The sequence below is a fragment of the Clinocottus analis genome, unplaced genomic scaffold (assembly GCF_023055335.1).
Source record: "Clinocottus analis isolate CAN_PGR_092001 unplaced genomic scaffold, fCliAna1.0.p SCAF_20, whole genome shotgun sequence".
In the NCBI taxonomy this organism is placed as follows: domain Eukaryota; kingdom Metazoa; phylum Chordata; class Actinopteri; order Perciformes; family Cottidae; genus Clinocottus; species Clinocottus analis.
In genome coordinates this window covers 7,286,486-7,303,718 of record NW_027175932.1, presented here as the reverse complement: position 1 = coordinate 7,303,718, position 17,233 = coordinate 7,286,486, and the positions used below count along the sequence as shown (strand labels likewise).

The 17,233-nt window shown below is 42.2% G+C and overlaps 2 protein-coding genes across 4 annotated transcripts in view; one reads left to right on the top strand and one right to left on the bottom strand.

Moving 5' to 3' along the window:
* Positions 1-1,638: 1,638 nt before the first annotated feature.
* Positions 1,639-3,802, bottom strand: LOC137791593 (transmembrane protein 60-like). Its single transcript, XM_068586652.1, has 3 exons — positions 3,633-3,802; positions 3,209-3,300; positions 1,639-3,022 (listed from the first exon to the last, which is right to left on the bottom strand). The coding sequence occupies exons 2-3, from the start codon at positions 3,290-3,292 to the stop codon at positions 2,705-2,707; spliced, it is 402 nt and encodes a 133-aa protein (XP_068442753.1). The 5' UTR covers positions 3,293-3,300; positions 3,633-3,802; the 3' UTR covers positions 1,639-2,704.
* Positions 3,803-3,872: 70 nt separating this feature from the next.
* The window catches only part of LOC137791312 (protein PHTF2-like), a 33,224-nt gene continuing 19,863 nt past the window's right edge, over positions 3,873-17,233 (top strand). For 2 of the 3 annotated variants that reach the window (XM_068586137.1, XM_068586135.1), the window contains exons 1-3: positions 3,973-4,326; positions 7,936-7,995; positions 15,122-15,202. In XM_068586137.1, the coding sequence (XP_068442238.1) occupies positions 15,158-15,202 (45 nt within the window). In that variant the 5' untranslated portion in view covers positions 3,973-4,326; positions 7,936-7,995; positions 15,122-15,157. Of the gene's footprint in view, positions 3,927-3,972; positions 4,327-7,935; positions 7,996-15,121; positions 15,203-17,233 lie in introns of those variants that run through there. The other variant, XM_068586136.1, reaches the window with a different exon arrangement.

The window sequence follows — 17,233 nt, the reverse complement described above, 5'->3', positions numbered from 1 at the left end:
GTGGAGAACGGGACGTCCGAGGTTTAAAGATACTTTGTGTTATGTGACCACTTCTGGCGCTACAGAGCAATGTTTTTACAAGCGAGCCCCTGATTTGTATGCAAGCCGTCGTCTTCAAACGTCTGGTTCCTTATTATTCTCTGCACAACAGTTACAGTGAAGCAGTCGTTGGCAATGGAAATCTTTGATCTGAGGCTCCGTCCAACAATGCTTATTAAATATAATAGAAGGATATAAAAACAACAACAAATAAAAGCACAATTACAATCTAATGCATAATAAAATAGAGAGCAAAGATGTACACAAAATATAAAAATTCCATGAATTTTTTTGGTCAGCATGATTGCAAGTGAAGCCGATTTGAAAGACACATCTGTCTAACGCTAACGTATATCCCGCCTTTGTGTTCTCTTTCTGTGTTGCTGTTATGCAAGCCACCCACTCACTGCAGCCTGCAGCAATGAGCTCAGCGGTTTTACCAGGTGAGATTTGAACAGACGACTCAAACTCCCCACAATGCAATCGCCCCATAATAATAATTAATACATGATAAAGGCATGTGTGTTTGTGTGACGGCGCTAAAGTCTTTCCGTTCTCTTTTTTATCCTCTCACGCAGCAGGAATGCCAGCGGAGCTCAGCTGACCTTTGCAGAGGCAGGAAGTCGGGGGCAGAGAAAGAGCGTTTGGGAGGGAATACTTGGAAAAATTCTTGAGACAGGCCGTCCAGTTTTTGGAGCAAACACGACTCACAAGTCGAGGGTCATTTCACTAATTATCCAGTTGTCTATAGTGGAGTAACTATTTCGTACCCCTGAACACTGAATACAGGAAGTATTACGATCCTCCACAAGTAAAAGTGACAAACAAAAATATTTTAAAAACTCTATAAAATGTATAGGTCCTGCAGAAAAATCCCTACTTCACTAAAATTATGATAATAGTTTCTTCGACTGTATGTTTTAATGTGTAATGAAGGTAGAATTTTACTAGTTTGGAACTGGTTTCTATCCCTTTTTTATAAAAGGGTTTGTAATGTATTTTTGTTTTGTACTTTTCTCTATTATATGCTCCTCTTTTTAAGATATTGGGTCATTTCACTTCTTTGATGCTCTAACAGTTAGGAAGGTGAAACCCTCATTCTTTATCTTGGCCAGTTAACCATGCCTGTCAAATAAATGTAGTGCGGCAACATGTACTATATTTCACTTTAAAATGTCTTGAAACTATGAAGTGGAAATTAATTAAGTAAAAGGACAAATACCTCAAGATTGTAACTATGAAAAAGTAGCTGAGTAAATGTACTTAGTTGCCTTGAGAGTGTGTGGGACGAGTTAATAAAGTTAATCTACAACAGCCATAGGATATTAAACACACCACAGGACCTTTTTCCTGCCGCTGTCGCACGCCATTGGGAGGACCAGGGCACATGAATCGCCTACAGATAAAATATCTAGACACTAAAAGTCTCTCAGGTCATAAAAACACTTAAATATTTAAAGACTAAACATGAACAGAAAATACTTCAGCGCGCTGAGCGACCGTCCCTAAAAGGACCGACCAGATGCACAAACACTGCTGTTGGCTCTGTTGAATGTGTATTCGTTTGACTATTTGAGACCGATACCCAGAGTCCCATGTACAGAATACATTTATTTTTTACAAGACGTGCATTAATTATTAAACACTTGACCTCAAATGACACATATTCCTTTTTGTTTTAACACAGTGCAAAATTGCGAAAAGAATGTATTTTAAATACTAATAAACAATTAAATGGCACAAAACCAATGTCATGCATGCGCAGTGTCGGCCGTACCGTGAAGATGAAACAAAAACATGAAGACACTGGAAACAGCTGATGAAAGTATTCGGATGCATGTTCAAACCCTAATAATGGCAGTCAACACACAGCAGGAACATGGTCTTTATCGTGGGACATGTCACGGTACGTTTCCTGCTGACCTTGGACCTTGTACCAATGATAATAATAACAGCTTAGGGATTTTCATGGAGCACATGATTCACACGGTACAAAAGAGACCTTGTACAGAGCACGGAGGGCAGCATGTGGAAAAATCACAAGTTGTTCCAAGATGCTTCTTATGTCCTGAAATATTTCTTAAAATAATACAATTTCCGTCTGTGATTGCGGCCAAACCAACCGCTACGAACATCTCTCAAGTTAATTTATAACTTGTGAAAAAATATTTGGCCAACCGATCTCCACGAATCAGGAATGAAAAGAAGTGTGTGCCTGAATACAGCCACACAATATATAAAAACACATGTCGCTGAAATGTCCACTCCATGGTTTAGTACCAAGAGACAGCTGTTGTTATGCAACTTAAATAAAAGGAAGTTGAGTGAAAAATCATATTAATATTAGCCAATATTAGCAAATTGTATTGTTTCTTCCAGTGTAGGATTCACAGTAGTTTGATACATTTACGGTTGATCCCCTTTTGGCGTTTTTCTTTGCAAACAAAATACTGCCATTTTATTTTGAACATCAATGGACAGACAGCAGACTTCACCAAGGTCTGAACACTACGATTTCTATTTTTTTTTTTTTTAATTTTACACAAAGTCTCTTATTCTTAAGATGAATACGAATGTCTGAAATGTCCATTTGATTCCTTCTCAGAGCCTCGACCCTTTCTGAAAACATTGTGTTCGGGCTTGACGGTGTAACGCCCGCTCCTTCTTAGGCCTCTCTCCTTTCAGGAAAGATATTCATCCCCAGCTCCACCAGTGCCCCCAGTAACATGGTCCACAATGGTATGCACACAAAAGTCAGCTTCACGTCCGCCAGCTTCTCCAGCTTGGCGCACAGCGTCAGGCAGAAGCCCAGCTTGAGCAGCATGGCCGTCAGATACCAGGCACGCAGACGCAGGTCCGGGGAGCCGTTGCGCGGGTCGTACCCGGGCTTGCAGCGGCCGGCCATCTTGATGGCAAGCATGAGGATGAGGATGCCATCAAATACCCACACCGGGAGGAAAATGAGGAACCAGTTCCACTGCACCTGGAGGGAGGAGAGAGAGAAAAGATGACACAATCGAGGTGTTTATTTAGCATTTGTATCAGTGTGGATGGGTCAATTTCTTACTTTAATACAAATATATGAACCCTGGGAGGAAAACTGTACTGATCACACACAAAATAGAGAGTAAGAACATGCTGACAGGTGATAAGATAGGAAAACCTTTACCTTCCCATCCAGTTTCAGTACTAGCATAATGAGGAAGACCAGGGTGAAGACCCAGGTCAACAAAACCCTCTGAGCCAGAGACATCTCCCAGACTGGAGACACGTCAGAGAAAGCGGAAATGGAACAGAAACAAAGAGACACTCGTATTTAATGATGCATGTTTGGTCCATGGAGTCTTCTTGCAAGAAATTAAGAGTCAATGACAGCCACGTTTTAACAGCTGCTTTAAGCCTTTTAAAAACGTGGTATAATATAACACTTCTAACAACGTGCCACTAACACTAATATTCAATGTAATATTAATAATAATCAATTGCTGTCAATCCCCGATGGTTAGCTCATCTTTTAATGGCAACTAGCTTTTACAGCTTAATAGCATGCAGCTAGCCGGCTGATGGTTTATGTAAGACTCCGTCTGACTTACTTCAGCGTGTTTCTACATCGATGTCGGGCATCTTCTGTCTCCCTGTGTGAAGTAACGTTGCACCAAAAGTAAGCGGTCCTGATGATTTACATGGTTATTAACAGACAACGACAACAGACGAAGGGATTTATTTTTTTGTTGGGGTCCGTTATCTGTGGGCTCTCATACTGGAAGCCCATTGGTCCTGGTTTGGTTACGTCACGTGTGGATAACGCCCCTTTCCAATTCCTGGGTCTTACCGTAACATTCTTGTGAACACGCAGAAACTGTAGTGGCGTTTAACGTCCACTAGAGGTGAGTAAAGGACTATCTTGCTACCTCTCACGGTGGTCGTGTGTTTGTGAGATTCACCACGACGCTACATAAAACAAAATTAGACTACGAGATATATTTCCTTCTTGGTTAGTTTATCCATTTAGAGTAACGTGTGCGTACCTCTTTCTTTCGTTTTACACCTTCGTCACTGACGTTTAACGGCTTAAACTGTCGTGGCGCGTTTACACGGCGGTTTACGGTACAGGGTTTGGAGTTGTGTTTTCACATTGAGAGACTGAAAGGGAAAAGCTAAGTCTTCAAACATCGGTGAGCAGACGCCGAGCATCTCCTCCAGACCACTGTCCGGATAGCTACGTGCAGCATTGACGCACAGTTCAGGTCTGTGCGGGGACCCGGGGCTTCCGTCGTTATCAAGGAGGTAAGATTAAACGGCTGCATGTTGTGTTTGGACCGCATTGACTAGGGTTTTGAAGTAATGGGACCAGCTGTGTGGGCTCTTTGTGCCCGCCGGTAGCTTAACGCTAGCTTACTATGTTGTTAGCGTGAGGAGGAGGTGGAAGAAGAGGGGGCAACTAAACCACGGAGGGGTCTGAAAATACCGCGAGGGAGGCTAACGACATGATTAGCTGCCTTTTAAACGGATTCACGGCATCGTGACCTTTTCCAGGAGTGAAAAACACTGTAACGGTTACTCCGTGATAGTGTAACGTCACGTCACAACTAGCGATACATGTCCCGTCAACGTATAGTTAGCCTCACCCCTACATTGTACTACAGCTGCAACAAACCATTATGTCCCTGTCAGGATTTAAAGAGGCGGCGGTGCACCTCGCCTGAAATCTTTTAACCATATTTCTCATTGGTCATACACACAACATGCCATCTTTGTAATGATTGCTGTGTTGTCTACCACGGTAATTGGTCACAAGTTAAGATGCGTAAGGATCAAACTGGCTCACCGACTTAGTGGAACAATGCATTGGGTTCCTTCAAGGTACCTGAGGTCTGCAAAACATTGCATGGCAGGATGATGCCTAAAAGCTCATACATATTGATATTTCAGAGCCTGGAAAAACTTAAAAGCTTGCATTACTACTAAAAAACATCACCTACAAAGTTAATCAGTTATTGTAATTGTTGGTGGTTTGGTTTATGTCACTTGACTAATGGATAATGGTTGTTTCTTGCATTCTCAAACCAGTGTTGGTTTCCTCCACCTATCTAAGCAGCGAGGGGAAGCTGTCACAGACTTAGCAGGCGGTCAAGCTCAAAGTTTGGCAGGTCATTTGATTATCCAACATGATTTGCCATCCAGCCAGCCTGTCTGTTCGAGTCTCCAACTAACGCTGTCATTACTCACCCAGATTTTTCATTGCGATCATAATTTGCCCCCTAAACAAACACTCTAGATGTGTTCTGAATATAACTCTCAATGTTAACCTACATTTTAGCCAAGACAGGCAAAACTACCCTTTCAAGCTTTCCATTTTTATATATTTTTCCCATCAACCCTGTACTTTGTACCCAAAATATAGATTTCTTGTAAATCAGAACATATCAGTCCATACACGCTGAAAGAACAGGAAAAAAATAATCACACTATGTTTTATTGTTAAATTTTGTTATTAAACAGTGACGCAAACAGAAGCCACCACCTGCAGTATCGTCTACAGTCACAGTTGTTAAACAAGACTCTGCTCGGACTATAGCCAATAATTCAATATCTTTGTGTCACCTGCAGGCAGTCAGGTATGCAGATCTGACGTGTGGCAGCATTGTGTAATCACATAACTACATAACCCAAAAAAAAATCAAACACGCCTTTGAAGCAAACTACTAATTTGATTCAGGCTGTTTGCTTTGTGAATCCATAATTTAATTTTGCCTCTCGGGCAACTTGGTGCAGAGTGCATTTAGAAAAACTCGTAAAACGTGTGATCAGAGATGGTTTTCTGTCAGGTGCATAACGCGCTATGAGGTGCCACTTTGTTGTAGTTCAATGGGGAAACGACAGGAAGCTGCGCAAAAGCCAACGTTTGCAAACAGGTGGCGTGTTTGTGACTTGTCGATAGATGAGCGATGATTTCTCTGTTGCTGCTGCCGATAGTCGGACAAGACCAACATTGTGTTACATCCCGTCGGTTTCTTTAGAGACCCAGCATTCCCAGGATGATCTGAAACGGCACCTGCATGCGCACACTCTTTGTGGATGAGGCTACAAAGCCTTTGAGACATTGCTTGATTGACAGTCCAGCACTTGTCCGTCAACATAGTTGTGCTGCAGTGCTCAGTGTGTGTGTGTCTGTGCGTTATTCATAAACCCAGACCGCAGTTTATAGTCCGACCAGCGTGTTCCTTTGTATGTCTTTGTGTCATTTGTTCTCCCAGTCTTTCTCTCTCACACTCTTTCTGCCTCTCTTTCTCTTTCTCCCTCTCTCTCTCTTTCTCTCTCTCTCTCTCTCTCTCTCTCTCTCTGTCTCTGTCTCTGTCTCTGTCTCTCTCTGTCTCTGTCTCTGTCTCTTTGAGGATGCTGTGTTTATTGTGCAGCTTCAATCTGCCTGCAGAGCTGGTTACATCATCAGCTGCAATGAAGTTACATCACAACATGGCCTACCATATCATCTTATGTTGCAGCTGCAGAATGACCGGGAACACAGCGATATAATTAATAGAAATACAGCCATTTCAGTATAGAGCACGAGCAGAAAGGTCACAGGAAAAGGGTCAAGTAGCTTTGCAGTCGCCAGAGAGGTGCCACGTTACAAGCTTTACTGCACTGCAGTGGACAGACGGGTTGAGTAAATGATAACTGGAAAATTGCTGTATTAGAATGAGCCTTTGCTGTTTAGGTCGAGTCTGTGAAAGCAACTGTTACAGATAGAATGGGCACTCTGTAGCAGGTGGTTTGACTTGTTACATGTAGAAATGTGTCGTGTGGTTTGTTGAAGCCAAAAGAAATAGTTTTTTCTCACAGAACATGTTTTGACTTCCCAGGAGGGAAGTCTCCTCGCAGCTGAGTAACTTTCCATTGCTTCGTTCCAAAGTGTAATCTCAGAGTAGCCCTTTAGAGATGCTATGACCCACCAACATACAACTGAGAGAAACTCTAGCATTGTAGATCTTGTCAAAAGGGAATGATGGATTCAGTGAAACCCATAACAAAATCCTTCTCAAATCTGAAATAGCAAGCCATCAGCCTCATGTTTTGATGAGTAGCATTTGCCCTCTTCCTTTCAGAAAGGCTTTAGGAGGTCATCGCATGAATTGTGGTAGGAACCGTTGTCAAGTCTGTGAAATTGAGCGTAACACATTGCTGTTACTGTCGAGCTGACTGAGCGTCATGCTCGGACCCAGACGGCAGAGTCTTTTTCCTCAGCTAGAAGCAAAGCTTCGCCTCGCCGCTCTGGCGGTCCCCGCCGGGAGCCAACACCACGGCGTGAGAGACCCGGGCCGCATTGCTCGCTGGGGAGAAAGGAGGCACACAGCAAACTGAAAGTTCCTTGGAGCTTTAAGGGGATATATACAGTGCAGTGGGACTTTTGAGTTGCCTTTTTTTGTTCGTCTGTCGGCATCAGGAAATCTAAAGGGATAATTGGTGATGACAAAGATGACATGTTGATGATGATGGTTGTTTTTCTGGCTTGCCACAAGCGCTACATTGTTCGGAAAGGGATTCTTTGCTGCCTGATATTATTGTTTCTGAGAATTTATACTTTGTCTAAAGGCAACACGTGCGTGTGCGTGTGTATGGCTCAGCAAGAGACACATGCTGTTTTCACTGTGCAACCTCATCACGTGGACACCAGTCAAAGCCCACTTGAACACACACACTGGAAACCCCCCCTTTTCAAACAGGACCGAGTTGTAGTTATTGACCAAATGAGGCATCTTTCAACTGAATGACATGTTTTCATCTGTGTGCGAAAAGTTGTCGCAGTCATTACTCTGAATCTCAAACGTGATCTTTACCAGGCCAAAAAGTCTTGACCGTCCCTCTCTCTTTTTCTCCCGTTTCCCAAATGTCCAGCTCCTGTCCTAATTTGGCTGTGAGGACGAAACACCGGTCGGCTCCACGGCCTGACAAGAGGTGAGTTGTGCGTGCGTGTTATTTTGTTCACTGTGTGTTTACTAGTTTGCAGCCTCTGACCCATTCCACATTGTCAGTTTTAATTTTAGCAACCCTCTCAGCAACACCTTTATGTTTTGTTGGTGAGAGTGACACACACACACACAAACCCTGCAAATGATATAGTGAGCAGCTCACTAGAAACATTGTAGACATTTTGTGTGGACATCCATTGATTATGATCTTTCAAAAACAGCTTAAATTGCAATATTCATGATGCTGAAACTGAGGTTTGATACAAACCATAAAGGACCTTTTGTAAAGCAGAGTTTCACATAAACTCTAGGACTTCTGTGTGCATGGTTGCATTACTATCAAATATAGAAACAAGCCCGACTCCCTGGAGAGAAAAGCCTGTGGTTGTGATTTTAGGTGAGATTGAAGATTAAAGTTAATTTAATGCTTTTCTGCTCTTTACATGATGATTACAAAGCATTTGACTTGTGTTTGAAGAGGGGAACGTCATCAGCAGCAGATTCTAACAATCATGTAGCTCAATTCATAAATGTTGGTCGTCTTTCTTTTGAGGAATTCCACGGTTTAGATTTTTCCCGTGACTTTACAAAGATTGTAAAAATCTATTGTGAACTATTGTTCTGGATTGTTATCTTGTGTGAACAGACATTATTGGAATTGCCAACGGACAAAACCATTTGGCCGTGTCTGAGTTAAAGTTCAGTGGTGAGCTCCCATGTTCATGACGGTCAATTATTTTGTTCAGTGTTGTTTAGTGGCAGGTTCTGACTGCGCTGAAAGCCCGATTAAGATGCGATTTAGCACAAGTACAAGATTGATTTAAAAAATAAACATAGCTTTTGTAAAGACAAAGTTCTTCGATTGCATTGTATGTTCTTGTCTGGGGAATGTTTCTCTATTACAACAGGTGTGTGTGTGTGTGTCTCTGTGTGTGTGATTATCAAGCCGTGTATAGGTCAAGTGTGGTGTCAGTGCATGTTTGTTGAGATTGTCAGGGATTCCACCCTCCAAGATGGAAAACCTGATCCCCGTCTCCCACCACCTCTCTGTTTCACACAGACACTCTGAGAATCCCCTCAGAACACCCTCGACCCGTCACCGTCGATTGAGCGGCGTTGCGTTTCTTGCAGGCACGCAAGCAAACATACACACACTTACTTACTTAAACACACACACACACAAACACACACACACACACATATACCCTCAGCCCAACTCAGAGATGTAACCTGCACCCATCATGAAATATAGAGCACCCAGAGAGAGAGCGAGAGAGCAGCTTGTGTTACACATCACGAGTTACCAGACTCATGGAGGTCTCCTCTTGTCCTCTCATGTTTTCATTAGACATCCCAGAGAAACACAACACTGATAGGAAAGCAGCAGCAGAAGAGGAGTCTTCTTTATTCTCACATCTTTTCTATTCTCAGCTGTCCCCTTGATTTTGACGTTCTGTTTAAAAAGCACTACTCTGCTTTGTGGTCTCTGCTAGAGATCAGATCCTGAGGACCTTTCTGCAGTATTATAATAACAGCTTCTTTTTCAGTTTCCATCTAAACTGCCACCTCGTGTTTTTTTCCAGACCGAATTTCGCAGCTTCCATCAATAAACGGGCAATCTGTTCAACAGGTCTTTAGCGTTTAGTCGTGGCTGACGTGTAGCCCGCAGTGATGCTTTTCTGTTTGTTTTATGAGGTCACATCACCTGAGTCGAGGCTTTCAACAGGCGGTGAGACATTTTCACAGCTCGGCCATCGGCTGCTCCCACATGGAGAGCACAAGAAGCCTGTCACGTGAACCTTCTCACAGACTCTAAATTTAAAACTCAACGTGACTCCTGTCAAAGTTCATCCAGCTTGTTAAACCTGTGATGTCGCTGCGGCCGATGACCGAGTGCATACTGTTACACATCACAAGGTTTAGGAATCGTATGACTTCACTGACTGACCTGATGCGTTTCTCTTTGGCTCTGCTGAACCTAAGGTACTTCCACTGAAACGGTGTTGTGTTTTTAAAAGTGCAACGGGACCATCAAGTCTCAAGAGGTCATGAACGTCGACGCGTGAGACGAGAAGTCACCTGGTTCTAACTTAAAGCTGCATGTCTTGATATGAGTTGAGCAGCATCCTGTTCTGAATAATTACTGTGAAGTTAAAGTACGATGCGATCACTCGATCACCTGACAGATCCTGACGCAGCTCCTCCCACAGACGGTTTAACAACCCTTTTAATTATATCTTATAAAAATCTTAATAATTCCTTCTGACATTAGTGAAGACGCTCTTTCGTTATCGCCGGCGTTTCTCAAATACGGTGTTTTAACAACTTGGAACCAAGTGCAAGACGCAACCGGTTACAAGAAACCGATCCGCGTCGTTTGCAATAATGTGCGACATTAAGAATTGAAAGAGCGAGCGTGTGTGAGAGTGAAAGAGAGTAGCTGTGAGGTGTCGGATTAAAACGTCTGCAAGGGCAGCCTGTTACATAACCAATTAACCTAAATGAAACAAGAAAAACTAAACATAGCATGACATCCGCATACATCCACACATACTCGCCACGCCCTCCCCCTCGACACCCATTTAGTGTGTGTGCGCGTGTGTTTGTGTTTGTGTGTGTGTGTGTGTGTGTGTGTGGTGGCTGGAAAGTACTGATCAACTCCGAGTTTTAGATAATTTGAAAAGTAAAAAAGTTAGATTTATTTTTTTAAATTGACAACTATTTTGGTAATCAGATATTTTATGTATTTCTGATTCAATCAATTCTTCAGTTCCCTCTCGTCAAATGTGAAAGTTTGCTTAGTTAAAAAAAAAAAGTATGATAGTAAACTGAATGAATATCTTTGGATTTGTTAGTTGAATATAACAACGAATTTCAAGAACGTCAAGGAACTTCAAGATGCCACCGTGAGCATTTGATTATCACTGTTGGCCTTGATAGATTACTTTATCATGAAAATGTGAATTTCTTGCGCCGCTATGTCAGAGATTAATTTGGTCAGTTCAAGAGCTGATTCTTTCCTCTAGCCAACGTGGAAACATAGCGATGAAAATGATCAGCTGTGATTGGTTGTAAGAAGTATCTAAAGTTTAAACGGAGGTCAGGCAGCTCATATATCATTCAAATGCTGAAAATAGTGACTTATCTAATATTATGAATGCAGAACAGAAGAGACTGCAATACGCTGCCAGTTTGTCCCCGGTATCTGATCTCTAAAATGACTTCCTTCTCTATTTTAAAACCAAAAAGAGTCCTCATATAAACTGTGGCCTTCATAATACACATGTCTTAGTTGACCTCTCTGTCTCTCTCTGTGAATGGGTCACTTCAGACAGACCATTGGTCGGACAGACTTTGTGTGCGTGCGTGTGTGAATTCTTTGAGATCTTTGCTATGAGCGTCTGTGAAGCTTTCTTGTTGACAAGAGTTTGCTGTTTGCCGAGCAACTGCTATGAAATTTAAACCAAGCACATTATAAAGAATGATTTTGGGGTCAGAAATGTTGCCCAAAATCTTGGAGGTTCATCGGACAACCCCCCCCCCCCCCCCCTCACCCCTATATAATATATGTACATATGGGACACAGGGTTCATGAGCATTGAGGAGAAAACAGCTGTGTGTGCGTCTGTTGTCTCTGCTCTGTTCCCTAAATACTCGTTTGCAAGCCAGAGTGTATTTTAGGAACTCCTTGAATATGTGGTTTAGGAAAAAGTGTGTTGGAAAAGAACCCAGCCTATTTTTTTTTTCTTACATTTTCCAGCACATTACAGCTAATCCTGTGTATGAAGTCACATCAATAGCATGTGATGCATCTGTGTGTGTTTTTGTCTGATAATGTGTGTGTGAACTAGTGTTGGCATCCCACTGAGGTATGATGAGAGGATTTTGAGGCTTTGCCTGTTTCTTTTCTTATCGCTGTCTTCTGCATGTGGAGGATTTGAAGTCTTAAAGCCGTCTGAGAGTCTTAGCGAGTTAAAAACAGAAAACATTGCTGTTAGTGGTCCAACTCCACTAATGACGGGGTGTAGCTGTTGGTCTGTCTGTCTGGATGAATGTCTGTTTTTTGCTGAGGATTGTTGTTTTGTGGTTGTGCAATCTCACGTCTCTTCAAAGAAGGAGTTGTTAGCAGTCGTTGCTCTGCAGTAATCAGACTCCAGCTCATTTTTATTTGGATTTATCTGTGACATTGGTTGGATCTGAAAACATTTTATATTATGTACAGAAATCCCACAAGAGTAAAATGTTTAACTGTACTTCTTTGTGCTCCCAATCACCTCTTTATTTTATTCCCCTCCACCCCTCCCCCTAAAATTATATATTTGTACTTCATGAGCAGACAAATTAATTCTTAAAGCATTAGTCGTTTTAATGGAGAAGTTCAAAATTCATTAACATTATTCTTAAACTGCTCTTCCTCTGATATTCAAAGCATTTTGTCCTGGGAAAGTCACTGTTTATGTGAATGTGGGATGTCTGGGGGAACGAGAGGTAAACTCTTTCTCTGTCCTTGTGTTTATGTGAACAAAGGACGGACAGGAAACGTTTCTTGTCTTTACATACTTCCTTCTTCCTCTCTTTCTGTGCTTTATCCCTTTCTTTCAACCGCCTCTATCTCAGTGCCTCTAAAAGTTTTAATATGAAGGCCTTTATTGACACTGTAAACCCATTAACTTGTGTACCTACTGCACATAAAAAGGACACACAAGTATAGTTCTTTCTCTCTTTTTTAATCTCCTTCCCGCTGTTAAGTTGAACTAAATATATCTCCATGAGTAAAAGCAAAATAACAAGTACATACATACTATGTGAGGATCAGTGTGGCGGAGCAGTGAATGATAGAGGAAGGACTGATGATCATAATCATAGACAACAAGCAAGATACTCTCTTCCTGTTGCTAAAAATGTCTCTGGCCTTCTTGAGCAAAAGTGCACACACACACACACACACACACACACACACACACACACACACACACACACACACACACACACTCTCGCACACGCAGGCAGAAATGCACTTGCACCTCTGTAACCTCATGCGTAGTGTGCATGTAGCATTACGGATATAGAAACAGTGTTTATACTACTGGAAGGCTTCTGTGCTTGACGTTGAAACGATTCACACTTGGCTCCGAGCAAAATGTTTTTCTTCTCCTTCCTGCGTTTGAACTTCAAATTCTCACATTCTTGACACACTGCGCTCCGGCTCGCTCCCGTGCGGCTTTGGACGCCAGGACCGTGACACACTTGCGGTAACACTCTTCTTTTTGTTTGAGGTGGCGACTTTATCGCTCATATAAACATTAAGTGTTGCGGTTTGGTTGTTGGCAGATAAGCTGCGGAGCTGACGAAACAGTCCAGTAGTATGACCCCTCTAACCCACATTTCATTCACTGCAAGTGGCCAAAAAATGAACTCGTCAATGGTTTTCTTTAAAAAAAAAATATCTTCAAAGTAGCAGCACTTGTATGCACATAAATATTAGGAAGGAAAGCATGACTCATAAGTCACTGGAAACGCTAACGTGAGGGATTGACTACCCGGCAGACTGAGGCCAGCAGCACAAACGAGTCTTCACATGCAAAGCAGGACGTCTTTCCTCTTTAAACATTGAGAGAAAAGCTTGCCGAAGGAGAGAAGAGGAAAATGTCAAAACGTGTTATTTCATTGGGTCAAGAATTATTTCCTGTCAACCGGTGAAGCTAAAGGGAAAACAGTCGGCTTCTGCCCTTAGTCGGCCTGGCCTGCAGCCGCTGTCCTCCATCACTCTCTGGCCCGCCGTCACTCCCACTCGCACTGCAGGACAACACTTTGCACTTATGTAACAAAGGAGTACAAAGAGAGAGAGAAACAAGAGAGAAGAGGGGAAGGAGAGTGGCTAACCTCAAAGCCTCCATGTTTTACAGCGTTTCAGATTAACCATGCTGCTCGTCTTCCTTTTCCACCTCCACAGACTCATAAGCGGTTTCTAATTTTAACATTTAAAACCTATTTAAGCATCAGGAGTTTGCTGTTGTCAAATATGTCATGAGCTAAATGAGTCCTATTTGCTGTTCTCAGTGTCAAATACATAGTTTGAAGCTCGGGTTTGTTAAAGTGAATCCAGAAAAGCTTTGTTTGCTTTATAAACTACAACAAACATGCTTGAAGATCCTGTTTCAAAGACCTCTTACTAGAATCACAGTGTGACTGTAACGCTGACACACTGCAGGCCTAATGTACACGCTGCACACCGTCATGGACGCATGCTGGCTCTCTGCCATGTGAACCTCCCAGCAGTGACCCATATACCAACAATCAATTGATCTAATACAACATACAAACATGTTTTTTCTTATCATCTTCCTCAGTGGATGGAGAGAGAACAGAGCGATGGAAAAGCTAGGAGATTTTGTCCAAAGTTGTTGTGGTCATTTTTTCCTAGCATATTGTATTTTATTCATCACATCATTTTGTGACCGCATCCACTCTGTGTTTTGGGAAAACTGCTACTTTGCTTATTCTCAATAAATCTGCAATCTATTCCAAAAAGCATATTCAACTAACAAGATCAAACATGTTATTAAGTGTGGTGCTCGGTGGATTTTGTGCTCTGCTAGCTGTTTGCTACTCCATTCTAAGCTAAGTGGTTGCTGGCTTGGTCACAAGCGCGCACACACACACACAGACACACAGACACACACACACACACACACACACACACACACACACACACACACACACACACACACACACACACACACACACATTTCCCCAGAGTGGCTTTCTTCCAACATAAAACACAGACAAACATCATTCACATCTCTTCTTCTGATCATTTATGAATCATTAACATTCCTATAAAAAAGTGTTTATTTAGGAATGATTGTTACTGTTATGGCAGTTAGAGTTGCGTTTTTCCCTGAATCACAATATGACGCGGATGTTTTCCGAGAAATTATTGACTGGCTGAATTAACTGTGTGTATGCAGCTAGTGTCTAGGGGGTCTTCCTCTCTCTCGCCTTCATCTGTTGACAGGACACGCCTTCCTACCAGGTATATAGACCTCAGTCCTCCTCTCTCTCTCCTCATTACTCACACTGCTCTCTTTCTTTCTCGCTGTGTGTTTCAGTCTAAGATGCCCTAGACGGGGAGAAGGGAAATGTAAATGGCTTCCAAAGTAAAAGATGCCGTGGTGTGGTACCAGAAAAAGGTAAGAGGCAGTACATTCTTTGCATTGGCACGCTGGCTTGGTTTCTGTCTGTCACAAACTAAGAAAACTATTTTAAAATGTCTGTCTCAATTGTGTTTTCGCATCATATGTTCTCACTGCCTCTCAGCTGTGTGAGATAAATTGCCACTAAAGAGACTCGCTTCCCATTGGACGATGCCTTTTGATTCCAACTTTCAAAAGCTGTTGGTTCCTGCTGAAAAATCCATATTCTGTTCATTTTCTTTGGCCTAGTTGTCTATGCATGAATAAAGTAAACTTTCAGCTGCATCTCAGTTTTCTGAAGCTGAGTTTGCTCAGTTGTCATAAGTTGTCAACATTATTTTTAATCTTGAGTATTTAAAACACATGGATGCAATATGTCTGCAGAGTGTATTGTTACTAAATTAGAAGTGCCTAATGTTTAACTTTTTGTTATATTAAAAGTACAAAAACCTTGTGCTCAACCAAGAAAAAGTTTGTCATTGGATACGAGAGCCTGATGATGTATACACGCATCAATACCTTCCATAAACAACAAACATTAACAAAGACTTTTGATAAGAATGTCTTACATTTGTTTTTGTTAAAGAAGGGCCACCACAATTTGTACTGAGGGACGTTTCACAGTTAAAGAGCTCTCAGATGGACAAACTATGTTCATACCATGCCGTTTCAAAATGACCTCAAATATGTCTTTGACATTTTGTTGCTGCAATGTATTGTTTCTAGTGGCAGACGTACAAACATTATTGGTTAACCTCTGGTGCGCTAAAGATGCCGTAGCTGAATTTTTATTTTATTATTTGTTATTAACACAGCAACTGAAGATGTACAGAGTCCCCAAAAAAGCTAAATGTCCACATTTGAGTGTGCCGACTCTTTTTGACGCAGAGTATTTTGGCACTGCCTTCTTCATTGAGTCGGGCCGGTCGGCACAGTGTGAAACCAGGCCGGTGTTGTGTGTCTTCTTGTTCCATGGTCTCAGATATCAGATCCTCTGCTGGACTCCAGCGCTGCTCCCCCTGCACCTCTTAGCTTACACTCTTGTCTGTCCCCACAAGCCTGTCTATCCGCCGTGACCTCGTATGTCTCTTCGCAGGCCTCCTCTGCTCATCTGTCTGTTATTATTCCTCCACGACATCTCTGTCTCCATATCTGTCTGTCCCATTTATTTTTTTCAGTCTTCCACTTAATCTTTTTGTCACATCATCACAACCTGTCAGTCCCTGATCGTCTGCTTGCTCCTGGCAGACGTGGACATCAACATAAGCTTTCACTGCAATCAGATCACACCGAAGATGACTCATGAGAAGTTACAGCCTTTTTAATTAAAGGTCTCAACTCTTAAACACTGCTGTCTGCTTGAGACAAACTACTATTGTCCTCTGATAATAGCATGTTTTCTTAGCTTTGTATCTTTATTTTGGTTCTTTAGTCCTACATTTAATTGCAGGTAACATTAAAAAGGTATCACATCTTGTAAACATGTATCATCAGTCCAAGAAAGTGGAACGAAAACAGAAAATCAAGGTTCTCTCTTATTTGTTGAAGCTTGATTGTGTGTCTGCGTGTGCGTTTAGCCGAGCTTGTCTGGGCAGAGACACGCCAGAGCTGAGTCATGAACGAGTGAAACTCTTTTGAAGCAGGGAATCACACCTGTCTGACTGTCCTCAGGCCGTCTTTATCTCTGACGTCTCTTTTACAGTAAATATATATTTTTCACGTCCAGCTTTCTGAACGTAAAGGAGATAAAACACACTTTCTCTGCTCGACGTCATAACCAGCTTAATACGATTTGTCTCCAATGATTCAAAGAAAGACTGTCTCTATATTAACTGTTATTAAAGGGCTGACCAAAAACCCTGCAGGCAGAGGAGAAAGACGGGTAAAGACGGGTCCATTGCAGCTCTAAAAATCCCGTCGAGCCCAGCCAAACATGCAAGAGCGAGCGAGTGTATTCTGGCTTGGCATTAGGCAAACACCTGAAATCTTGCCAAATAAACAAGCGCTTCCCTCAGGAGAGTATTTAGG

Bases quoted from the DNA above. Each gene is read 5' to 3' on its own strand.
- LOC137791593 (XM_068586652.1), bottom strand. From the start codon at position 3,292: ATGTCTCTGGCTCAGAGGGTTTTGTTGACCTGGGTCTTCACCCTGGTC. The intron at 3,023-3,208 runs GTAAAGGTTTTC...TCCTCCCTCCAG, and splicing joins TACTGAAACTGGATGGGAAG to GTGCAGTGGAACTGGTTCCT.